The 27085-nt window shown below is 39.9% G+C and overlaps 1 protein-coding gene and 1 long non-coding RNA gene across 44 annotated transcripts in view; one reads left to right on the top strand and one right to left on the bottom strand.

The window, feature by feature from the left end:
- PBRM1 (polybromo 1) overlaps window positions 1-27085 on the bottom strand; it is a 117196-nt gene that overhangs the window by 21588 nt on the left and 68523 nt on the right. For 34 of the 43 annotated variants that reach the window (XM_023249544.2, XM_023249543.2, XM_045051145.1 and 31 more), the window contains 6 exons: window positions 26815-27026; window positions 14780-14965; window positions 13725-13882; window positions 12572-12835; window positions 7727-7872; window positions 4961-5118 (listed from right to left, as the gene is read on the bottom strand). In XM_023249544.2, the coding sequence (XP_023105312.1) occupies window positions 4961-5118; window positions 7727-7872; window positions 12572-12835; window positions 13725-13882; window positions 14780-14965; window positions 26815-27026 (1124 nt within the window). The remainder of the gene's footprint in view (window positions 1-4960; window positions 5119-7726; window positions 7873-12571; window positions 12836-13724; window positions 13883-14779; window positions 14966-26814; window positions 27027-27085) is intronic. The other 9 variants (XM_019822697.3, XM_019822711.3, XM_019822722.3 and 6 more) reach the window with 2 other exon arrangements.
- LOC123383514 overlaps window positions 1-27085 on the top strand; it is a 58365-nt gene that overhangs the window by 6539 nt on the left and 24741 nt on the right. The window lies entirely within an intron of this gene.

The raw sequence follows: 27085 nt of genomic DNA on the forward strand, positions 1-27085 counted from the left end.
TGAGTTGGGGAGGGGCAGAGAGAGAGGGAGACACAGAATCCGAAGCAGGCTCCAGGCTCTGAGCTGTCAGCACAGAGCCGGAGGCAGGGCTCGAACCCACAGACCGTGAGATCATGACCTGAGCTGAAGTCGGACGCCTAACCAACTGAGCCGCCCAGGTGCCCCTAATTTAATATTTTTATGTTTATTTTTGAGAGAGAGAAAGACAGAGCATGAGCAGGGGAGGGGAGGAGAAAGACACAGATCTAAAGCAGGCTCCAGGCTCTGAGCTGTCAGTACAGATCCTGACGCGGGGTTCAAACTCATGGACTGTGAGATCATGACCTGAGCTGAAGTCAGACACTTAACCAAATGAGCCACCCAGGTACACCACATTTTTTCTTCTTCTAAACGTTAATTTATTTTGAAAGAGAGAGTGTGAAGGGGAGGGCAGAGAGAGACGGAGAGAGAGAGAATCCCAAGCAGGTTCTAGACTGTCAGTGCAGAGCCCCATGTGGGGCTCGATCTCACAACGGTGAGATCATGACCTGAACAGAAATCAAGAGTCAGATGCTTAACCAACTGAGCCACCTGTGAACCCCCATCTTCTCCTATTATGGAGTAATTCCTAGTTGATCCTCCTGAATTATCACCTCACTGTAGATTTTGTTTCTTACTTTTAACTGTGCTGGCTAGTACCTCCACAACACAGTTAAATAACAATGATAAGAACACCCTGATTTTGCTCTTGACTTTAACAGGAGTGTTCACAGATAATAACTTATTAAACATTTACATGCAAAATAGCTAAAACATGGAAAAAGAGGTCAGAAACATTTTAGAAGCTGAAAATAGCTATAATTATTATCACTGCCTCTGACTTACAGCACTTGACTTACACAATCCAAAGCCTTTTCAATTCAGAGGAGGCATAGTTACCATTTTCCATATTTCACAGAAGGAAAAAGAGAGATTTGGAAAAGGTAAGAATTGTGCTCATAGCTAAAGAGTAAAATTGACTGGTAGCCCTGGAATGGATGTGGTCTCTCTGTGCCCTGACCTGGGCTTCCTCCCAGGCCTTCAGAAGACATGGAAAAGATAAAAGTTTAGAAAGCTTCATTAAAAAAAATTTTTTTTTAATGTTTTATTTTATATTTGAGAGAGAGAGAGAGAGAGAGAGAGAGAGAGAGAGAGAGAGAGAGAGAGAGAAAGAGAATGAGCAAGGGAGGGACAGAAAGACATGGAGACACAGAATCCAAAGCAGGCTCCAGGCTCCAAGCTGCCAGCACAGAGCCCAATGGGGCTCAAACTACTGAACCGCGAGATCATGACCTGAGCTGAAGTTGGACTCTCAACCGACTGAGCCACCCAGGTGCCCCAGGAAGCTTCATTCAACAAAGCATACAAAACTGATAAAAACCTGCTGGATTCTGACTGGAACTACAATGAATTAGATAGATCGATATGGGAGAAAATGACTTCTTTTAATACTGAACTTTTGGAGCGCCCAGGGTGGCTCAGTGGGTTAAGCATTTGACTTCGGCTCAGGTCACGATACCATGGTTTGTGAGTTCAAGCCCTGCGTCGGGCTCTGTGCTGAAAGCTTGGAGCCTGGAGCCTGCTTTGGATTCTGTGTCTCCCCCGTCTCTGCTCCTTCCCTGTTCATGCCTGGTCTCTTTCAAAAATAAATAAACATTATAAAAATAATTTATAATACTGAACTTACGGCTATACACATGATGAATCACTTCATTAATTTAGGTCTTTTTTTATTTCATTCAATCATTTCCTCAGAGGGTTGTGTGTGTGTGTGTGTGTGTGTGTGTGTGTGTGTGTGTAGAAGTCTTATACATCTTTTTTTAAATTTTTTCTTTTTTTTAATGTTTATTTTTGAGAGTGAGAGAGCGCAAAAATGGGAGAGGGGCAGAAAGAGAGGGAGACTATATCCATAGTCTTATACAACTTTTTAAAATATTTATTCCTAGGTATGTAACATAAATGGTGTATTTTTAAACTTCAACTTTCTGTTCATTGGCCACAAATAAAAGTATAGATAATCTTGGTATTTTCATTTATTAATTCTAAATGTTTGAGAGAGAGACTGCACATGAGTGGGAGAGGGGCAGAAAGGGAGAGAGAGAGAACCCGAAGCAGATCATGACCTGAGCCAAAACCAAGAGTCGGATGTTTAATCAACTGAGCCACCCAGGCACCTCTCATTTATTAATTCTAATAGTTTATCCAAATACCTTTTCAATTTTCTATGTACCTAATAATCTCTTTGCAAAACCTAATTCTTTTAATTTTTCCTTTCTAATTTTTAAAAACCTTTTATTTTTCTTACCTTAGTAAGAACAGTTTTTCAATTAATGCAGCATTAAAAAAACCTACTATGAAGAAAACAGAACTGGCAAATAAATTAGGAATTGACATGTTTCAGAAACCCAGGTTCCTGGAAATTTTATGATCCAAGTGCCTAGGCTGGAGGCACTTTCTGTCAGGTGTGGCCATGTTCATTCCTAAAAGCAACTTCTCTGTGGCTGTCTGATTACTATTTGAGTTACTGAAGGCAATGAACAAAAAGCATTAGTTAGCAAAACAGTACTGTCTCCTGAGTGAAATATGCCCAGCAGGTCTACATTACAGAAGATGAGAAATGCACAAGCCGGGCTGAAATCCCATTTTGTGACCACTAGATCCATTTCCTTTTGGGGAATGCATCATCTCAAGATGAAGTAACCATACATCTCACTGCTTTCCTGGTATCCTGCCTAATAATACTAGCACCTCTTTTCACTCTCAAAAGCGTTCCAAACACCAGTACAGAAGTAGAAGTGAAAAGACCCAGGTTTTAGTTTGGGTCATGTATTGGACAGTAACTTCAATTTTCTGAGAATCACAGCATCTTTAGTACGGGGTCATGGTGAGAAATAAGTGAGAGCCTGGATATGTGGTTTATAAACTACAGAGTGTAACAAATTCTACTAAGCGTCTATAAAAAGGAATTACTCCAAATGATGTTTGGCTGTTTTCCAGAGTTCTAATAATGTCGATTCTGACAGCTTTTGTGGGCTTTTCTCCATGTTTCTGTGAGGGAATGGCCCTCAAATCTTCCTACTTCACTATTTTCACTGACATCATTTGGAAAACTATTCCAAAAGATGGAGAGTAGCTGGTTTGTAAGTAAGCTGTAGTGTTAACTCTGGGCCGGAAGAAATGCAATAGCTGAAAATAATGACAGTATATGATGCACAGAACTACGTTTGAGCAGCAGAGTGCGTGTGAACACTCAGGATGACTGAACAGAAACCTCAGCACGAGCCCTGCACATTTCTGGGTCAGGGAGAGTAACATTGCTAGGGTTAAGAGTCCAAGAGACTAGAAGTCTTTCAACTCCTTCCCCCGAATCCTACCTTATTCTTACACATTCCCCATCCTGCAGCTGCAGGGACTCCTCCAGTGCATATGCTGGCCCACATAGCTGCTCTGCTCACACCCCAGACAGGACTTCCCATCTGTTCCAAACTCCATCTGAGCACTGTCTAGTAGACCTACTGTGAGTGTGCACCCAGGCACCTCAGGGGGCTCATTCTCTACCACACCCTCCTGGTCTGCCCCAGCCACCTGGCTTTCTTACTGTTATCTCAACCATACCCAGCTACTTTGCCTTAAGGGCTTTGCATTTCATGTTTGCTGTGCCTAAAATGAGTAAAATCTCAGACACAGGCACACTTCAGAGATATTGCAGGTTCAGCTCCAGATCACCTCAATAAAGCAAATATCATAATAAAGTGATTGAAATGATTTTCTGGTTTCCATTAAAAGTAATGTTTACATTATACTGTAGTCTATTAGGTGTGCAATAGCATTGAGTCTAAAAAAACAATATATATAATTAAAAACCACTTTATTGCCACAAAATGCTAACCATCATCTGAGCTTTCAGTGAGTTGTAATCTTTTTTTTTTTTTTTTTAAGTAAACTCTACGCCCAGCATGGGGCTCAAACTCATAACCCCGAGATCAAAAATCACATGCTCTACCTACTGAGCCAGCCAGGTGTCCCCATCTTTTTGGGGATAGAGGGTCTTGCCTTAATGTTGATGGCTGCTGATTGCTCAGGATGGTGTTTGCTAAAGGCTGGGGTCGCGGTGGCAATTTCTTAAAATATGACAACAGTGAAGTTTGCAACATCAGCGGACTCTTCCTTTCACAAATGATTTCTCAGTAGCACGTGATGTTATTTGATAGCGTTTGACCCACAAACTTCTTTCAAAATTGGGAGTTAATCCTCTCAAATCCTGCTGATGCATTATCAAGTAAGTTTATGTGATATTCACAATCTTTTGTTGTCATTTCAACAACCTTCACAGCATCTTCACCAGATTTTGCCTCAAGAAACCACATTCTTTGCTCCTCCATAACAAGCAATTCCTCGTCCATTAAAGTTTTATCATAAGATTGTAGCATCTCAAATATAATAGCAATCAAGTTTGAAATATTGTGAGAGTTACCAAAATGTGACACAGGAACATGAAATGAGCAAATGCTGCTGGGAAAATGGCGCCAACAGACTTGCTCCACACAGGGTTGCTGCAAACCTTCAATCTGTAACAAACCTAGCATCTGGGAAGGGCAATAAAGCAAAGCGCACTAAAACGAAGCATGCCTGTATCTGGGTGGTTTTCTCCCTGACTGCCTTCAGGGCTCTATTCACGTCACCCATCAGAAATGCTTTTGGTGACCACATTACCTACAAGACCTCCCCTCAACATTTTGCTCTATCCTCTTCCTCTGCCTTATTCTCATTCAGAGCTCTAATTACTACCTGATGTTCTAGAGATTTAATTTTAATTTACTTACTGACTCTGGTCTGTTTACTGCTGTATACCTAGCACCTAGACCAGTGCCTAACACAGGAGGAGTATTCAGTCAACTGTAGCAGAATCAATGTGATTAAATGAAAAGGCAGAAATACGTACCCAGAATACATGTCATGGGGCAGGTTTCTTCCAGATTACTCAGAAACACTTCTTTTTTGTAGAACATTTTTGTGGGCTCATGCTCTGTCTCTTCTGGGTGAATGAAGATAGGGCCATAAAAATATGCAGCTCCATCTCGGACCCATACCTTTTCAATTCTTGGGGGAAAAATGGAGAAATTCCATTAAAATGAATTGACAGGTTTCATTCCGGAAGGATTAATCTACCAAAAATTCTGCTAGCCAAAAACCTAATGATATTTACTATTTAAAAAAAAAAAAAATTTGAGAGAGAATGAGCATGAGTCAGGGAGGGGCAGGGGAAGAGGGAGAGAGAATCTTTTTTTTTTTTTTTTTTTAATTTTTTTTTTTCAACGTTTTTATTTTATTTTTGGGACAGAGAGAGACAAAGCATGAACGGGGGAGGGGCAGAGAGAGAGGGAGACACAGAATCGGAAACAGGCTCCAGGCTCTGAGCCATCAGCCCAGAGCTTGACGCGGGGCTCGAACTCACGGACCGATAGATCGTGACCTGGCTGAAGTCGGACGCTTAACCGACTGCGCCACCCAGGCGCCCCATAGAGGGAGAGAGAATCTTAAGCAGGCTCCACACCCAGTACGGAGCCTGACATGGGGTCCATCTCACGACTGTGAGATCATGACCTAAGCTGAAATTAAGAGTGGGATGCTTAACCCACTGAGCCACCCAGGCGCCTTGATGATATTTACTATTTTAGAGAAGTGTCACTGACTATTTTGATAAAAAGACAATTTCCTTGATGTTTCGTCCTTTTTGAGCACAGGAGAAGATACTCAGAAAGAGAAACAAACATTTGGCTATTTATCTAAGGGGAAAACAATTTTAACACAATACTAAGGCATATCTCCCAGGTGTTTTCCCTGAGATGCTCATGGTGAAACAAAACTAGCATCTGTCATTGGACTTGTCAGCCAAATACACACACAAACCATCGATATTTGGGGTCAGCTCACATGAATGGCAGATATTCCTGTAAGGCAATGGTTGGCTCATGACTTTTGAGTGCCAAGATATAAGAGCCCTTCACCCCTTGAGAATCTGACCAAAGCCAGATACTATCTCCCTAGAAAAAAATAAAAATTCACATGTGACTGCTATGTGCCAGGTACTGTATCACTCCTCACAACCACCCCACCAGCTTGGTATTATGGTCTCCAATGTCTTGTGGTTCCTAACAAGAAGCAGTATCCTCATCTCAGTTACTGGTAACTCCACCTTCCAGTTCCTCAAGACAAGAGACAGAAGTCACCCTTGACTCCTTTCTCTCTCTCAGACCCCACATCCCATTTATCAGAAATCCTATTACCTCAACCTTTTAAAACAGGGTCTGACTACTGGTCTGAGCCATCATCGTTTGCTGCCTGGATTACTGCAACAGCCAGCCTTCTAGCAGATCTCCTTGCTTCTCTTTGATCCTTTAAGTCTATTCTCAACAACCAGTAGGCAGAGCAATCTTGCTAAGAACTAATTCAGCTGTCACACTGATGCTTAAAAGAATCCAATGGTACTCTTTTTAATTCAGTAAAAGCCCAAGTGCCTACATCGGTCTCTGAGGTCCACAAGGGTTGCACTGTATGCCGTGGCCTTCATCTCCTATCTAACTCAATGCACTGCTTACTCCCCCTGTAACAAACTCTCCTGATTTGACAGGCCAGGAACGCTTCTCTCTCAGGTCTTTATCTTGGCTGTTGTCACTTCCCGGAAAGCTTTCCCCCCGGATATTCACATTACTCACTCAGTTTCTTCGTTGACTCAACTATTAACTCTCAGTGAGGCCTATATACATTACCCTACTTAAACTTTTGCACCTCCTCACTGTGACCACGGCATTCCTGAGTGTTCTCATACTCTTATTTTTTCATGATCTAATGTACCTTACACTTTACTTATTCATGATTACTGTTTGTCTTCCCATTGGAACAAAGATCCCGGGCACTAAGAATGTTTGTTTTATTCACTAATGTAGCTTCAGAGCCTGGCAAATAGGTTTGTAATAAATGATTACTGAATGAGGAAAAAATGGAATGAGGAAACTGAAGCTCAGGGAAGTAAATCATTTGCCTAAGGACATGAAGCTAGCAGGGCTGGACTTACACCAGGATCTCTTGGAACCAACTACTACTCTTAACCACTATCCTCTACTGCCCAATTCTGTACCTGACTCCGTCACTGCTATTTTATGCCATGCAAACACTCTTCCATCCATTTACTTGTTCAACCAATATCTGAGCCCTTACTATGTTTCATGAACTGTATGCTTGAAGCAGGGAAGACAAAGGTGAGCAAAAAGACAGGGACCCTACTGTCAGGGCATTTGCAGTCTGGTATGGAAACCTGACAGTAAAATAACATGACAAGTGCTCTGAGAATACAAGGACACCTAATCCAGTCTGGAGGGTACAGGAGAAGCTTCCTTAAGGAAGTGTCATCTTAAATTGAAGCTAAAGGGAGTTCATCATGTGAGGTGGGCAGGGAGATTTCTGGGCTGAGAATTGAGTAAATGGTAAGAGAAGAAAAAAAAAGTTCACAAGAGGAATTTAAAGAAGCATGGCTAGAGACGAAAGCAGGGCAAGGGTGTGCAAGGAAGCTGGGGAAGTTAACAGGATTGCAGGGTGTGGAGGGGGGGGTTGATGATGACGTGTCTCTTCATCCTAAAGAGTGATGAATTTCCACTTGCTCCAAATCTCTCCGACCCAACTACATCTTCGCTGCTTCAGTAACACTCACCTGCCCACACGTGGGCGCACCAAGCCATGGGACTTGATGAAGACACAGTCACCAACCTTCAGCCACATGTCATTGTAACGGAGCTGCTCAAAGTAGTGGCAACCTGGCTCACCGTTTGACATTTCCACAGGGACATCTTCTTTCTCCTGTGGTAAAGGAAACTGGTTGAAGAGAGGCAGCTCACAATCAAGGAGTAGACAGAGAAGGTAAGAAAGGAAAGTTGACTTTCCATCATATTAACTTAGAAGACAAAAATAACCATAAATAGAAGTTTTGATGAAGACCAGAAACCAAAAGATTAGGGCACTGAAACCAAACTAAGTCTTCTCAAATAATGCATTTATTTTAAATTTCTAGTTAAGTTTCACAAAATGTTACTCCAAGATGCTTTTATTCCCCTAGTCCAGTGCAAAAAGAGCACCGGAGAGGACTTAGCAGCATTCAGGAGCAGCCTCACTCATGCGTTGCCATGGAGGATAAGGAGCAAATACTGCATAAGCTTCCTCTTCACCACATTTACTGAGCTCTCAATGTCTTAGCATTAACAGCTGATAGATTTAAAATGATCATTTTGCTTTATTCTAGCATGGAAAGGAATAGTATAGCCTCTGTGATACAAACACATACTCTCAATTTTTTAATAAATTACAAGGTCTGTCACCTACTGGCTACTGTGACATTAGGCAAATTACTTGACCTCTTAGGCCTTAGTTTCCTCATCTGGAAAATGAAGACAGTGTGCCTATTACATGGATTGTTAGGAAGCTTTAAGGATATTCTCCCCATTAACTACACAGAGCAATGCCTGACTTATGAAAAGCGCTTTAACAAACATTATTATTGTTTTATAGTGTTGGCAGAAAAGGGGAAAAAAAGAAAAACAAGTTCTGATCTGATGCAGATAGTGGGCACAGCACGAGGTGTTGTAAACATATTAATTTCAAAACATATAAAAGCTCCTCGAGGAAACCCCAGAACCCCCAAGTTTTCTACTGCACCTCCCCGAGAGTATCTGAAACTTCAAACAAAAATCTCTCTTTCAGAAGGTCCAAACGGTTTGCTTCTTTCTTCACGACTATAAATGTGCAATCTAAATACTCCTCCTGGAAAACCCTTAAGAATGAGATGAGATGGATGAGGGACACCTGCAGGAAAGGGAGCTATAAAGTGACCCCTGAGAGTAAGAATAACTTTTTCTTTCAGGAATGGTCTGTTCTGAAGTTCTTTTCTTTTTTTTTTTTGTAAAGTCATCTTCCCGCCCAATGTGGGGCTTGACCTCACAATCCTAAGACTGAGAGCTGCATGCTCTACCTGCTGAAGGTATTCTTTTAAAAAGTTCCAGGAATGACCTGTTTTGGCCAGGCAGCATTAAAATAGATAGGTGACAAGAACAGGAAAAAAAAAAAAATGTGTGCACAGAGAGGACCCTGGGGACTTATGAATTCTAAGAAAAAATTGCTAACTTGGACATAAATTTAAAAATTAATTAATTTAAAAAAAAAAGAAAAAGAAGAAATCTATGTTATTCCCACACTGGCTTCCTTTGGTATTTCTTATTCTTTCATAATTAACGTCTCTACAATTCCCAGACATACTGGTAAAGTGTAAAAAATATCATGTTCCTTCCCAGGCTCCCTTTCTCTTGTAAAACTGTTAGGACACTGAAATGGACTCAAAGAATTCAATATTTTCCAGTTTTTATGTTAACAATATAAAAGTTTTATCTTTCTTGATTATATAAAAGAAGTACATTCATTGGCAACAAGTCAACATTACAGCATGTAAAACTTAAAAACAATCTTCTGTGATCCAACTCCAGAGATAAGCACCTAGTTTAGCACACAGCAGTGTTACATGCTGTTTTCATTTTCTCATTCATGTATGTAAATACACATTTTTCTTTGTTTTGAATAATGATGGAACTGCATCCCATTCTGCTGCCTGTTAATCATGAACATCCTCCTACCACAGGACTTGGAAAATTTTCCACGTGACATATTATAAACCTACTTCACTGCTTTCACTGGCCGTACAGCTGGCATGCTATGGATGTATGACAACTTACTCAATTCCTATTCATGGTATTTGACTTTGGCCAAGGGTTTTGCTTTACAGGTAACACTGATGTCACTCCTTGTAGACAAACCTTTGGTGCGCCTGAGTACTGAGTTGGAACACATTCCCTGGCATCAAACTGTAGGGTCAAAGGGAATGCCATGGATGGGAGAGAAGTGTGCTGCCCACACCCACATCAGGTGTGCCCAGTATTAGCAGTCTTTAGAACTCCTGCTAATCTGCCAGGCATTTAAAAACATTTTACCTTTTTGGCTGTCTTCCCTCTTACAAATCATCTATTTGGTCCTTTGCCTATTTTTCTAGTGTAGCTTTTTTCCTAGGTTTCCAAGAGCTCATTGTGTTAAAAATGGCAGTCCTTAGACTCTTTTATTAAACTAACAGATATTTTCCATTGTACACTGATAAAACGCCCCCCCCCCTTTTATGGATACTGGATTTTATATCATGTATAGAATGGACCCATTCCAAGCTTATAAATACATACATACATAAAAGAATATAGGTAAATAATAGTAAATATGCTTATGTTAGCAACTAGTAGTCTGTTTTTTTATCTTTTTGGAATATCAAGAGAGAATTCAGGTGGGTTTTTTCCTTTCTTCTTCTTTTTCTTTTATTTTCAAATGGCTACCAACCAGTTTTTCCAGTATCATTTGATTCCATCCTCTCCTGCTGATTTAAAATCCTACCTTTATATTCTAGATTTTAGTTGTGAAAAGCCTATTCCTTCCATTGACTGGTCCTGAGCTACTATCCCAATTTTTTAAAAATGTTGTTTTATAAAATACAATAATATTTAGCAGGGCAAAGCACTTTGATTACTTTTCTCCCTTCTTTTCCTGGTAACTAACATGTTTACCCCTTCATTAAGAATGCCAGCATAATTCTGTCAGGTTCCAAAAACAAGTCTTTCATGTCCATAGACTGTTTCTCTTCCCATAGGTTCCATACATTCCTTTTAAGGTTATTTCTTTTTTGTTGTTGTTTGTTTGTTTGTTTAGAGAGAGACAGAGAGACAGAGAGACAGAGTGGAGTGGGGAGGGGCAGAGAGAGAATCCCAAGCAGGCTTCCCACTGTCAGCACAGAGCCTGATATGGGGCTTGAACTCACAAACCGTGAGATCATGACCCGAGCCGAAATCAAGAGTCAGACACTTACCCAACTGAGCCACCCAGCAGCGCCCCCAAGATTATTTCTTAATGTATCTTGTTGTTAAGATGAATCAGATATTTTCTTCTACATGACTTTCCTAACAGCTGCTAAAGTGTATTCAACATTTTTATCTTACTTTCAAAAGTCTTGTGAATTACTGTTTTGTTTATATAAGAAAGCTATTGACTTGTATATGGACTCTGAAATTCCTATTTGTTGAATTCTTGGTTTTCAAAACTTTAATTTCTCCCCCATTATCTGCAAAAAAAAGTTTTGCCTCTTTATTGTCAATATTTTTACTATTTTGTTTGTCTTCATTGGCTACTTTCAGAAAAATAAAGATAATAGTAGAGCAAGCACGTTTAGGTGTGAGAAACAAATATAATTTTAAAAAATCACTTTGAGGAAATATCCATCTAAAGACTTAAATAAATGAAGCAGTTACTGTACTTTATCAAATAATTTCTCCTTAGATCTATTAATGCAATGAAATGTTTTACTGAATTTTCCTAATTTTGACCAATCCTTGCATTTGTAGAATGAACTTCCACCTACTTGGTCATATTGTTCTTAAATAACTAATTTGATTTCATTTATAAAAATATATTTTCTCCGAGTATTTTTTGCATTAACATTCGTAAGTTAGACTGAACTATAGCTTTTCCAGTTTTATTTTGTCAGGCTTTGAAATCAAGATTATTCTGGTTTTGTAAAATAACTGGGAAGTTTTGTTTTCTATGCTCTGAAAGAATTTAAACCATAGTATAATTATAGGTCTCTTAAAGGGTTAAAAGAACTCACCTACAGAATTATCTGATCTGAGTACTCTGTGATTAGCTCTCAAGACATTAAAAAAAATTTCTTCTTGTTGTTGTCCACTTACGTGTTACACCTCTTCTTGATGCCACTTTAGTGATTTATATTGTCCTAGGAAATTATTCATTTTATTCAGGATTTCAATTTATTAACAAAATTTACAAGTCTTTAAATTTCTTCCACATTTATATGTATGAGTTTAATTCTCTTCTTTTTTTTATTAGGAGAGTTGGTCATTTATTTCACTGGACTTGTCAAATGATTAGCACTTGGATTCACTTCTTTCTTTATTATTTGAGAGAGGGAGGGAGAGGGAGAGAGGACGTGAGCGCATGCATGCATGTAAGCCAGCAGGAGAGAGGGGAAAAGGAGGAGAAACCGAATCTCAAGCAGGCTCCGTGCTTAGTGTGGAGCCTGACACGGGGCTCAATCCCATGACCCTGAGACCACGACACGAGCTGAAATCAAGTCAATCGACTGAGCCACCCAGGCGCTCCTATTTAATTTTTTTTAAAGTAGGATGCATGCCCAACGGGGGACTTAAACTAATGACCCTGAGATCAAGAGTCTCATGCTCTACTCACTGAACCAGTAGGTGCCCCTGGATTTACTTTTCAGTTCTACTGTTGTTTTCTAAGTATTAATTTCTGTCTCTTTTATAGTTCCCTTCTTTCTGTTTATGTAAGGTTTTATGTTGTTGCTCTTTTTCTAATTCTGATTTTGAATGCTTTATTCATTTATTTTCTGGAATAGGTATTTTGAAGTGTAAAATTCTTTTCTGTGTGGCTTTTAGCTACATACCTTTTCCAAGTTAAAACTGTCTTCAGTTCGACTATCCTCTGAGTTGTCTGTGTTCTTCTCATCATCCCCTTTATCTGCATTTGCAAATACAGAGGCCACTCGGACCACAGGCAAGGGCACATCCCGAGGGACAAACCTCACTGAACTGATGGGCATGGTCCACAGTTTAATTTTCTTAAAAGATTTGGTTTTGGCAGAATACCGTGATTCACAGACAAAAACATCCTCATCTCGAAAGTTTTCTGGGCATAATTTAAAGTATTCCTGGGAGATATAATAAAATTAATAAGTTAGGTGAATATTCTGAAAACCAGTCAACCATAAAAACCAAAACCACACATCAATCAAGCAAACATACAAAAGCTAAACTGTTAAGACTTTTTGACAGTTAACCACAAATAGTAAATGGCTAGAGATGTAGGAGCAATTTCTTGCTACAAAATAGCCTTATTAAATACACACCCTTTAGCTTATTTAAAAAAACTTTTTTGTAATGTTTATTTTATTTTTGACAGAGAGATACAGAGCATGAGTGGGGGAGGGGCAGAGAAAGAGAGAGACACAGAATCCAAAGCAGGCTCCAGGCTCTGAGCTGTCAGCACAGAGCCCGATGTGGGGCTCGAACTCACAGACCGTGAGATCATGACCTGAGCCGAAGTCGGACGCTCAACCGACTGAGCCACCCAGGTGCCCCCACACCCTTTAGCGTATTTAGCTTACCAACAGCCCTTTTGAAAATATATTAACATTTCATAATACAGCTATAACGTTCTTGAAAGCTTTGGGGCAGGGGTCAATGTGCCTGTATCAGATAGATACACAAAAAGTATACTTTATTACCTAAAAGAGCATACTGACAGTTTTCAGAAAATTATCTTTCAGAAAATGTCATCCTCAAAAATTAACCTCACAGTATAAAAAAAACTTTAAGCTAACTGCATTCAACTATATGATGTAGGCAGCAAATGGTCTTCCATCATCATGATCAGATTAATTTCTTCCCAAATCTTTTACACACAGCCAGATACAGTTTAAAAAAAAAAATCAAACGGTTTAAAACAGAGCTTCTAATTTGTAAATACTGATTTTTCCGTGTTCGTAAATTTTATTTTCATGGAATGATTTGTATTTTGGGAACTAATGAGTTTCTTACCTTGACAAACATGACCACACATTTTCCTAGAATTTTACTAACAGGAACTTTATTGTAATAGTCACTCTTAAAAACTTCTTTTTCTAGAAATTTTCGTGTAGCCAGATGGAATGTTTCATTTGGCCGATAAAACCAACAGCCATACAACCATTTTTCACCTCAAAAACAAAAAGGGAGGGAGGGAGGGAGGGAGGGAGAGAGAGAGAGACAGAGACAGAGACAGAGACAGACAGAATTACCATTAACAGAAATCACACATTCTTTGCAAAACGAGCAAATTCCCTATCTATTCTCTTATGGCCCGAACCCAACGATGTGCTTTTTAAGCCACAGGTCCTTAAAATAATTATCTTAGAAGAAATGATACTTGAAAATAATGAAGTATAAGAAGGCCTAAAAAATGCTACTCTCCCTCTCACATGAAAAGATAGGTAATATACCGGATGAGGAGGGTGATGAGAGCTGCTCCACTCTGCCGGGGCCAGGACACGGCCAGGGATGCATGCTTAAGAAAGATACCGCATACTAAAGGACGCAGTTAGCACTCAGGGCAAGGGATGCAAAGCTGAGGGAACTGGATTGCCTGGATTACATTTCTGCCTGCTTCTGGCTTCATTAACTCCTAAGGTAAAGGCAACTCTTCTAGGACACCTTTTTTTAAATCAAATTCTAAGCCAAGGCACATGTCTCTCTATAATTTATTCTTCACTTGTGATTTATACCAGACTGGTTTTGCCAGAAGCAAAACGTGAGCCTTTAGTTCCTGTGAGTCTCTGCCATCCTCCAGAGTTTGGCTGACTGGTTTTAATAAACACCAGTGGAGCAAATGAATCTCAGCTTCCCTTCAAGAAGATGCATTTCTTTTGACTCAATTGTACCACTCACTGGCCCAAGAGTGCTAGATCCTATGTTTTCATATAGTGGGTGCTTACTTATATTTACTGATACACTATAGAACAACTATTGTCTGAGTGACAGTTTTCTTCCTTGAGACCCAAGGAGGAGTAAAATAGTTACATGTCACCAATCTGTCCTTTGATTTAAAACGAACTTACCAGCAGAATCTTCCCACAGTCTCTCAATACAGACTATGTGTGGCTGCAGGCTGGCCTCCGCGGGCTCCACATAGACGTAATCTCCAACATGGTACATGCTGTTCTTAAAGCTGCAGTCCTGGCTGTATGTGCGGTGTAAGCCTGAGAGGCCTGCAGTGCCTGAGGAGTCTTCACTCTTTTCAGCTTCTTAGGTGAAAAAGAAAAAAAGGTTCCCATTCAAAGCATGTTGGAATCAGACATAGGATTCAAGCAACACATACTACTACATTTCATTCTTTTCTAGACCTTCACGGTCTAGTGCCTTTTTGAATTATAACCGTCATTAATTTAAGTAAATCCATAAATATAGGATCTACAGAATAAAAATAACCACCTTAATAATAAACGCTCAAGACAGTCATTCTGGATAATAATGAAAGGTATAAAGAAGAAAACAGGTAACCTGTAAATCATGTAATCCTGGAAATAATCTCATATGTACTTCCTCTTTATCTTAATGCCTCTGAAAAAATTTTCCCTAAGTTAATATATGGGTATGTCACAATTAATGGAATCTTAGAACTGAGAAAATACGAACATGCATATTATGCAATATAATGTGAACTATACATGTCTACACTAAAGACAGAACTGTGCAGTTCCCCTGAGATTAATGCTTTTCAATAGGACTTATTTTTGTTAAATAATACTTTTTAATGGCTCCCATACAAGCCATCATTTACAAATACCACAGGGTTTTTGTTTTTTAAGATAAAACTGTGCCCACATCTTTGATTACTTCTTTATGGTAATTTTCTATAAATAGGACAGCTAGAAAGAAGCATTTTAAATGTTTTTAAAATGCCTATTCCAAACCAACCCCCCAAGTTCTGTACCAATTTAAGTCCCTCACAGTGTGGCTACAGGGTCTGTTTCTCCATTCTCACGCTCCAACATTGCTAATTTTTTAAAAGTTTTGCCAATATTGGTGGAAAATGTTATCTAGTATTCGATTAGTCAAATGAATCCCTGTAACATATACAAGAAATTCACAAGGTACTTGAGATTATACACCAACAAGAACATGGTCAACTGTATGGAAAAGGACAGAGTACAAAACCCCCAAATTCTAGAGACAGGAAACAGGATGATAAAACAACTCAGCTGAAAATATGAAAAAGAATGATTTAGAGGGCAGAGTCCTGAGCCATAAAAGGACTATTTCTAGGCCTTGAAACTTAATGGTTCTGCCTCGCTGGATTTCAAGATTGCTTGGAATTGAAGGCCCTTTCCCTTCCATTTCTCCCTTTCTCAATGGGAATGTCTCTTAATTATTATTCTACGCATGTTCCATCAATGTATTGTAGGAGCAAAGGACTTGTTTTTGGTTTCATAGGTCCACAGAGGGAGAGGAACTGTGTCCCAGGATGGGTCACACCCAGAGCCTCACCTATATACACCAATTTAAATGATTTAATTAAAAAAAATTTTTTTAACATTTATTTATTTTTGAGACAGAGAGAGACAGAGCATGAACAGGGAAGGGGCAGAGAGAGAGGGAGACACAGAATCTGAAACAGGCTCCAGGCTCTGAGCTGTCAGCACAGAGCCCGATGTGGGGCTCGAACTCACGGACCATGAGATCATGACCCAAGCCGAAGTCGGATGCTTAACTGACCAAGCCACCCAGGCGCCCCTTAAATGATTTAAATAATAAGATTGGAGGCTTTTAAGCTCATAAAGCTGATAACATTTAGATAAGATTTTGATACCCGCCAGCAGGGTGTTATTGCAACAAATAACTAAAAAATATGAAGCGACTTTGGAATTGGGCAATAACAGAAACTGGGAGAATTTTGAGCAGAGCAAAGGCCTCAGTTGCCTTGCATAGACTATGGTAGAGAAACGGACATTACAGACTTGGCAGTAGAAGGCTCAGGTGGAAATGAAAATGTTACTGGAAAGGGGGTCCTTGTTACACAGTGGCAGAAAGCTTAGCAGAACTATGTCTGCAATTACTTGGATTCTGGCCTCCTGGGCTGATCTTTGGTTATCTTTCTCCTTCTTTGTTCATTTGTTGTTGTTCTACTACCTCTTGAGATTTCTTCCACTTCATCTTCTAATCCTTCTCTAAATGATTCCTTTCTGCTATTATTAAAAATATATATATATTTATTTACGTATGTACGTATTTCTTTATTTTTAGGAGAGTGCAAGCAGGCGAGGGGCAGTGAGGGGGACAGAGGACCTGAAGCAGGCTCTGTGCTGACAGCAGTGAGCCTGATGTGGGGCTGGAACTCACGAACTGCAAGATCATCACCTGAGCCGAAGTCAGACGTTCAACTGACTGAACCACCTGGGGGGCTCCTCATTAAAAAAATTTTTAAACGAATCAATTTGACATATATCAATGTGTAAATTTAAGCTGTACAACCAGTTACTTCAATACACTTATATATTGTTGCCACTACAGTGACACTTACCACATTACTTAATCATAGTACAGTACTATTGGCTATATTCACTTTACTGTGCATTAGCTCTCCATGGCTATTTACCACTCCTTACAAGGTTGTACCCTTAAACACCCTCACTCTTATCGCCTCACCCCACTCTATTGTTTTTATTTAAAGGGGACCTTATTTAAAAAAAATTTTTTTTAAGTTTATTTATTTTTGAGAGAGAGAGAGAGAATATGCAAGCAGGGGAGGGACAAAGAGAGGGAGAGAGAGAGCATCCAAAACAGGCTCTGCACTGTCAGTACAGAGTCTGATGTGGGGCTCGAACCCAAGAACCATGAGATCATGACATGAGCTGAACTCAAGAGCCAGATGCTCAACCAACTGAGCCACCCAGGCGCCCCTCTGCTATCATTTTTTAAAAACGGTTTCATTGAGGGCGCCTGTGGCTCAGTCAGTTAAGCATCCGACTCTTGGTTTCAGTTCAGGTCATGATCTCAGGGCTTCTTCGTGAGTCTGAGCTCCATATCAGGCTCTGTGCTGGCAGTGTGGAGTCTGCTTGGGATTCTTTCTCTCTGCCCCTTCACCACTTGTGCTGTCTCTGTCTCTCTCAAAAGTAAATAAACTTAAAAAAAAAAAAGTTTCATTGAGATATAATTTACACAACATACACATACAATTCCCCTACTTCAAGTGTGTAATTCAGTTTCTTGGTATGTTACTAATTTAAAAAAGTGTGATAATATACCACATAAAATTTGCCATTTTTTGACCATTCTTAAGCACGTATTTCAGTGGCATTAATTACATTCACAATTTTGTGCAGTCAGAACCACTTCCTATTTACAAAACTTTTCATTTCAAACAGAAACTCTGTAACCATTAAGCACATTTCTCATCCCCACCAGACCCTGGTAACCTCTATACTACTTTGTCTCTAAGAATTTGCTACTCTAAGTACCTTATGTAAGTGGAATCATACACTATTTGTCCTTTCATGTCTGGCCTATTTCAGTTAGCATAATGTTTTCAAGGTTCATCCGTGTTGTAGCATGTCGTTATCACCATTTCATTACATTTTATGGGGGAGTAACACTCTATTGTATGTATATGTACCACATTCATCCGTTGTTAATGGACACTTGGGTTGTATCTGCCTTTTGCCTCTTGTGAATAATGCTGTTCCGGATATTGGTATACAATTATGTGCAGGAGTCCCTGCTTCCAGTTCTTTGGGTATACACCAGGAGTGGAACTAATGGATCACATGGTAATTCAATGATTACCTTTGTAAGGAATTGCCAAACTGTTTTGCCATAATGGCGGTATCATTTTACATTCCCACCATCAATGTATAAGGGTGCCAATTTCTCCACATCCTCAACAACACTTGCTGGTTGTTGTTTGTTTGTTTGTTTTTTATAACAGCCATCCTAAAAAGAAGTGGTATCTCAATGCAGGTTTGATTTGCATTCTCCTAATGATTAATGATATTGAACATTCTTCATGTGATTACGGCCATCTGTACAATTTCTTTGGAGATGGCAGGTCTATTTCCATACTTTGCCCAGTTTTGAATTGTTTTGTTACAGAATTTACATATCCTGGACATCAGACTCTTATCAGATGTATGATTTGTGAGTATTTTCTCTCATTCTGTTGGTTTGCCGTATTTTCAATTTCCAAGAAATTTTCTGTTCTGTGACTATTCGTTTTTATGGCCTCCTGTTTTTATTTTATGGATGCAGTAGCTTGTCATCTCTCTGAAGGTCTAAATCTTTATCAGTTTTTTTTAATGTTTATATATTATTTATTTATTATTATTATTTTTAATATTTATTTATTTTTGAAAGAGATAGGGAGAGCACAAGCAAGGGAGAGGCAGAGAGGATCTGAAGCAGGCTCTGCACTGACAGCTGAGAGCCCATGTGGGGCTCAAACTCATGAACCCCGAGATCATGACCCGACCTGAAGTTGGATGCTCAACTGACAGAGCCACCCAGGTGCCCCTAAATGTTTATTTTTGAGAGAGAGAGGGAGAGCATGAGCGGGGGAGGGCAGAGAGAGATGGGTACAGAGGATCTGAAGCAGGATCTGAGCTGACAGCTGACAGCAGACAGCCGGGCATGGGGCTCACACAAACCGTGAGATCATGACCTGAGCCGATGTGGGATGCTCAACCAACTGAGCCACCCAGGCACCCGTTTTTGTTTTGTTTTTAAAATTTTTCTCCATCTGCCTTGTTTTTTTCCAAGGTCCTTTTTCTCTTTTTGTTTTGTTCTCTATCTTATATCTTAGAGGTTTGCCTTAAATATTTGATGCTATTTAAGTACCTGCTCCTATTTAAAAGCAAAATACTAAAAAAAATGACTAGAAGCTCTTTATGTACATAATTTTGCCCCACTGCCTGATCCATTTCTCAAGAGAAAAAAATCTCCTGTCTCAAAACTAGAAGCCTGACTGCCAGCATTCTTGGAGCAAAAGAGTTACAAGGGGTCTCACTACTTAGTATAAATCCTCTTATGACCCCCCTCTTCAGAACTGTACCTCTAACCTTTCAGTATGCTGCTGTCTCTCAGACTAGACTCTTGAAGGCAAACAGTCACAGGAAAGGTTGGGAAGTGATCTGGTGGTTGAACTCAAATTTAGAGTTAACTAATCCTCCTGTTTTCAGCACCTCCATTTGTAGAAGTACCTGGTGCTCTAATCCCTGCACCATTCTAGACAGGAATTGGCCTACTTAAGGTCTTCATCTGATGCCAGCACTGAAGCCAGTGTTAGCAACCTACTCGTACATTTTCTAGCTCCGAAATTCCCATTGCCACCATCTCCTTTTCAATGGTTTCCCTTCTTTTTTTTTTTTTTTTTTTTGAGGGAGGGGAATGCTTTACATTTATGTCTTTTGTTTTGCTTTAAAATCCATTTTCCATCATTTTAGAGGTGTTTTGGGATGTACCAGTAGTTGGCATCTGTACAACCTGCCACATTTAGGTGACAAGTCCTTCATAGTGTTTTACTTTTGCTTACTTACCTTTGAGTACTTAGTTCTGGTAGTTAATACAAAAACACAGCTGTCGCTAATTTTGTATCACCAGATAAAGTGTCAACAAAACTTAAAAAAAAAAAAATCTCAAGTATAAGAAATTTTGTCAGTAGAAACAATGTGAATCGTCCTAAATGTCATACCCATTACAGCACTGGCATTTTCTGTTTTCTCTTTCACTGATTTCCATTCTGATCTTTAGTATTTTTTTTTTAACGTTTATTTATTTTTGAGACAGAGAGAGACAAAGCATGAACAGGGGAGGGTCAGAGAGAGGGAGACACAGAATCTGAAACAGGCTCCAGGCTCTGAGCTGTCAGCACAGAGCCTGACGCGGGGCTCGAACTCACGGACCGCGAGATCATGACCTGAGCCGAAGTCGGCCGCTTAACCGACTGAGCCACCCAGGCGCCCCTGATCTTTAGTATTTCTACTTCAAGTGTGATTGGCTTTTCTTTTGCTAACTTCTTGAGGTGCAAACGTAGACTTATTTTAGCTCTTTATTCCTTTCCTGGTATATGTATCTAAAGCTGTAAGTTTCCTTTCACAAACTCCTTTAGCTATATCCCATAAATTTTAATATACTGTGTTTTCATTTGGGTTCAGTTCAAGATTTTCCTAATTGTCCTTGCAATATCTTCTATGATCCACGGATTATTTAGAAGTGTACTGCTTCATTTTCAAATATTTGGGGATTTTCCAGCTTTCTTTCTGTTGCTGATTTCTAGTCTAATCCCATTGTGTTCAGAAAACTGGGTATGATTTCAATCCTTTTAAATCTTCTGAAACTTGTTTCATGACCTATGGTCCATCCGAGATAATGTTCCATGTGTGCTTGATAAGAATGTGCATTTTGCAGTCCTTGGGTGCAGTGTTTCACATCTCAGTCAGGTCAAGCTGGTTGACAGTCCATCTTAGTCAGCTCAGGCTGCTATAAAAAACCTACCACAGCCAGGGTGGCTTAAACAGCATTGATTTCTCATAGTTCTGGGGGGTAAGAAATCCAAGATCAAGGTGCCAGCAGACGTAGTTTCTGGTGAGAAGTCCACTTTCTGGTTCATGGACAGTTGTCTTCTTGCTCTTCATCCCCTTATAATGGTAATGAGCCCATTGTGGTGGCTCCACCTCTATGACCACATTCAATTACCTCCTAAAGGCCTGACCTCCAAATACATCACACTGGAGATGAGGCTACGATATATGAATTTTGGGGAGACAAACTTTCAGTCCATATTCAAGTCTTCTGTACTTTTTGCTAGTTGGTCTATCAATTGCTGAGAAAAGAGTATTGATTTTTGGTGTACTTGGTCTATCATTGCTGAGAAAGGAGTATTGAGACTTAATTGCTAAACAATTTCTCTTTTCCATTATGGTCAGTTTTGCTTTATGTATTTCCAGGCTCCATTGTTAGGTGTATATACATTTATAAATATTATATGTTCCAATGTCCCCACCCTTTTAATATTATGAGATATCCCTCTTTGTCTTCAGCAATATTTCTTCTCTTAAAGTCTATCTGAGGGATGCCTGGGTGGCTCAGTCAGTTAAGCATCCGACTCTTGGCTTCACCTCAGGGCATGATCTCAGAGTTCATGAGTTTGAACCCTGGGTCAGGCTCTGTGCTGCCTGTGCAGAGCCTTCTTGGGATTGTCTCTCTCTCCCTCTTTCTCTGCTCGTTCTCTGTTAGTGCTTGCTCTCTTTCAAAATAAATAAATAAACTTAAAAAAAAAAAGCCTATTGATGTTAATATAGCCATTCCAACTCACTACAGTTACTATCTGCACGGTGTATCTTTCCCCCTCCTTCTCCTTTCAACCTATTTGTGTTTTCGAATCTAAAATGAGTTTCTTACACACAGCACAGGGTTGGATCTCTTAAAATTCAGTCTGTATTTTGATTGGAGTGCTTAGTCTATTCGCAACATGTAATATAATTATTGCTATGAATGAATTCACATCTACCATTTGCTACTTGTTTTTTTGTTCCTCTTTTCCTTCCTTACTGCCTTCTTTTAACCAAGTATTTCTGGTGTACCATTTTAATTCTATGTTGGATTTTTATTGCTATTTGTTTTTAGTGGCATTACGGTATGCATCTTTCACTTATCACCATCTACTTCAGGTTAATACTGACTTGATTTTGTTAAATAGTGCAACTTTGCTCCAAAATAGCTCCATTCCTTTGTGCTACTACTGTTCACATACATTACTTCTATAAATGCTGTAAACCTAAAATTGATGATGTAACTATTTCTTTAAACAATCTAATGTTTTCTAAAGAAATTAAGAGAAGAGAAAAAATATATAGTGTTTTATATTTGCCCACATATTTACCATTTCCACTACTCTTCAGTCCTTCTTATGGATTTGAGTCAACCACCTGGTGGTGTTTTCTTTTGGCCTGAAGCTTCCTTTAGGATTTCTTATAGGGAAGATCTGGCAACAGTAAATTCTGTTTCTGTTTATCTAGGAATGTCTTATTTCAGCTTCATTTTTGAAAGATGGTGTCACTGGATATACAATTGTTGGTTCAGTTTTTGTCCCTTTCAGCACTTTGAATATCGTGTCACTGCTTTCTGGTTTCCATGATTTCTTATGAACCATTATCATATTTCTGTTTTCTTGGACCTGAGAAGTTTTGCTACTTTCACAGTTTTCTCTTTCAGTAGTTTATGGTGTACCTAGATGTGGTCTCTCTGTGTTCTCTTAGTGCTCTTAGAGCTGTAGGTTAATGTTCTCCATCAAATTTGAAGTTTTCAGCCATTATGTCTTCAAGTATTCCCTCCCGCTTTCTTTCTCTTCCGTCGAGACTCCCAATATAAGTATACTAGAATACATGGCATGAGGGTTTGCTCCTAAGTCTGCTTAGCTATGGGTCAGCCAATGATTTAGGTGAAGACTGTCCTCAAACACTTAAAACTTTTAAGGATTCACCTTCCAATGACTGATGTGCATGTGGCTTGGGGGACCCACTCAAAGCTGTAACCAATGTCCAAGGACCACTTGCATTTTGCTTGCAAAATGGTTCTCCTAGCTCCTTTGCACAGGCATGGTTTCCCAGTCAGCCAAGAACGTGGTGAGAGCTAGCTCACTCCTCTATGGCTGACTTCCAGGATAGTCCTCACCCTCAACTGTAATGTTGGCCCATTTATCTCTGCATCGACCACTTTTAGCTGGCAAAGACATCCCCTGCCCATACACTCTCGCCATCCTGAATCAGTACATCTCCTCTGGCAGAAAAGTCGCTGGGTCTTGCAGATAGCCTTATGCTGGTAAATTATTCTCACCAACCAGGTTCCCTTCTCGTCTTTGCATATGCCACTGCTTATGAGAATTTGCTTCAAATCAACTTTGTTTTCTGGCCTAAGGAAAAAAAAGCCCTAAGGAGCAGATGTGATGTTGAAACTAATGTAACTCTCAGAAAATCACATAGTCTAGGTATCTATGTGAACTCAAAATTTACAAGATATGCACCTGAAACTAATGTAACGTTGTGTGTCAACTATGCTCAAAAAAAAAGAAAAAAAAAAAGACAGCTATCTCATGAAAATAAATAAAAATGATAAAAACTTTACAAGAAATGATCAAATTTTTTTCATTACAATAATGCTTCTTATTATTCTGAGTAAAAAAGCTATTTTACCAGGTTTAATATAAATCATTTTTCTTAAACAGAAGCTATTTGCTGCATTTCAGGTAAATTCATTTTGTAGTTTTCAAACATAATGACTTATATTCAACTTCCTTTCTTTTAGCCATGAAAGGATTAAGCACCTTGGTTCCTGACACACCTCTTTATGAGACCTTATATCATCTTCTGAAATCATGTAAATAGATGGTAAAAGCAAACAGTCTCTTCTTTCCTGAAGAAATGTGATTTTTTTTTTTTTTTTTCTTAACATTATCTTCTCCCTGACAACCCGGTTAAGGTAGTAACAGCACGGGAACCATTTAAAGATTTACAGCAACTAAGGAAGCCTTAGAACACTACTGAGAGCAGCATTATTTAAAAAGCTACAGAGTGGGGGCACCTGGGTGGCTCAGTTGGTTAAGTGTCCAACTTCGGCTCAGGTCATGATCTCACGGTTCATGGGTTCGAACCCCGCACCGGGCTCTGTGTGGACAGCTTGGGGCCTGGAGCCTGCTTCTGATGCTGTGTCTTTCTCTCTCTCTCTCTCTCTCTCTCTGTCCCTCCCCCACTCATGCCTTGTCTCTCAAAAATGAATAAACGTTTAAAAAAAAAAAAAAAAAAAAAAAGAAAAGCTACAGAGTGAAGTTGGGGCATGGAGTTTTGGACCTGACCTAAGTTGGTCCATGTCTGGTACACCTTACAAAAGAACACCAGAAATGACTTACACAAAACTCCCTGCATCCTTTTTTCTTTTGCAAGCCCACTTATGGGCAACAAATAAAATAAAATAAAATAAAGTAAAGTAAAATAAAAGTGTACATGTGTGTATGTATGTGTTTTGAGTGGAGGACACTGATTATACAGTGTCCACCTAGGTGGGGAAATCAAATTCAGGAAAAGTTTTATGAACTTTTGCTCTAGGTAAGGTAGTTATTACTTTAGATTTGAAAAGTGGAAAAAAAAAAGTTCTTTATAAGAAATGGTCTTGCCCTATGTTGGATCAATAACACCCAGTCCTGTCAGACACAAATGGACCATGAGGTGGAAGTTCCATTTGTGTCTCACCAGGTGTGGCTTGGCCACACATACACATGTGCACAGTAACACAGGCCAGTCCCGCCGGACAGACTTGGGCAGTTCAGACACAGCTGTGGGTGAGTGAGGTCCTCTCTCCAACACGATGGCTTCCAGGAATTAAGAACACATCTTTGAGTACCTTCAAATGCCAATAGGCAATCTGAATCTGGTACTTGCTCCTCTTCAAGGAGCACAGTTTGAAAATTATTTGCAATTGAAGGAGAAAAACTTGTAATGAAAATGGCTTCAAAACTTGTCTATGAAAATGGCTTCAAAATGTGAAAAAAATCTAGCAACCACATCTTCCAAGAAATCCACGAACAGTCCAACTGTATTTTATAAACAGGCAAGCAAGCAAATAAACAAACCAGCACGTGAAAGAAAACTAGTTAATCTGGGAAATGTTCCACAGAGAAACATTAATCCCTTCAAACCTTATTTGAGCCATTCTAAGCAACCTCACGTATGCTGTTAAATCTATTTTCTGCTTCACTGAAATATGACATAATATTCTTGAGGTGGCCCTATTTTTGGTCCACCAAAGTAGTCCAGGACCCGGAGGTTGGTTATATTCAACTTAGCAAAAAACCAATGATGGTTGCAAGGCCAGGTTTTCAAACCAGGGTGTCGGATGAACAGTGAACCCTTGGCAAAGACCATTTCCATTTCATTTGCCTCGGTAATAATTCCTGACACTATTGTGTGAGCACAGAAGGGACTCTGGGGATCAAATCCATGCTTCCTGTAGAAGTTAGTGTGTGCCAGACATGGTGAGTGTAGCATACGGATTCTTCTGCAGGTTGCCCACCAACTGTGGTAGTAGGTTCAGGTGGAAGTAGGGCATACTGCTGCCCAGTCACAGATGTGCGTCCAGAAGTAGGCCATGCATGCCACGTCCTCGCGGGGAGGGGGAAGGCAGGCAGTGGCGGCACAGCGCGGTGCCCCAGCCCTGCACCAGCCCCGTGCCAGTGCTGCGGCCAGCACAACTATTAGCGCCAGCTCCGGCAGGGTGAGGAGCAGCGCGCATGTGTGGCTTGGTGGGCCATGGTGGTGACTCCAGTGAGAGCCCAGAAATGGTCAAATTCTTTTTTTTGTTTTAATTTTTTATTACGTTTCTTTATTTTTGAGAGGCAGAGAGAAACAGAGCACCAGCGGGGGAGGGGCAGAGAGAGAGAGGGAGACACAGAATCCGAAGCCGGCTCCAGGCTCCCAGCTGTTGGCACAGAGCCCGAGGCGGGGCTTGAACCCACGAACTGTGAGATCATGACCTGAGCTGAAGTCGGATCCTCAACCGACTGAGCCACCCAGGCGCCCCTAGAAATGGTCAAATTTCTAACAAGAGTTCTCACTGTCAACATATTTCTAAATTCTAGCAAGTGACTCCAAGTAACATTTTTGGGTTGATAAATGAAAATAAAAATTTCCTCCTAGTATTGTGGTTCAACCAAAGTATCATCTACTAATCTGGCCTGAGTCTGCGGGAGGAAAGTCAGTCTACTAAATGACAGGGTAGAGCCTTGATGCACTCACTGCTGACAATTCTTTCTAGCTCCAGATGGGCTCCTTAGGTTTTATCTCCTCACAATACTAGACTGTTGAGCTCCCACACTTGTGAACGAACGGACTCCGTTCCTGAAATACTAGGATAACAGCTGTGCCACATGAAACTTCCCATTTAACGGTCTGATGACCAAACTGATGATGATAAAATCATTTCTATCAATACATCATTTTGAAAGAGTCAACATTTACACACACAGGATTCATGCCCACAGCTCCCAGTGCGAACCACAACTAGAACACAGTATAACGTTTCCTCATATTTAACAAGATGAAAAGAAACCAACCTCTTTTTTCTTCTTCTCTCTTTAATTTGTCTTCCTCGATTTCTTTTGGTAATTTTTCCTTTTTCTCTTTCTCCACGTCGTTATGCAAGTGCTTCGTGGTGTAGCTGAGCGCTGGTGATAGGAGGATCTCCCCATTTTTGCAGAGCTCATCGCGGATTTTAATAAAAAACTGCTGCAGCTCCACCGCATCCTCATATATTTCAGAGTCTGTCCTATAAGGGGATCAAGAGTACCCACTGATATACAAGCTACTTCCTTTACACACCTCGAT

This window comes from Felis catus, chromosome A2, assembly GCF_018350175.1.
Source record: "Felis catus isolate Fca126 chromosome A2, F.catus_Fca126_mat1.0, whole genome shotgun sequence".
Taxonomy (NCBI): Eukaryota; Metazoa; Chordata; class Mammalia; order Carnivora; family Felidae; genus Felis; species Felis catus.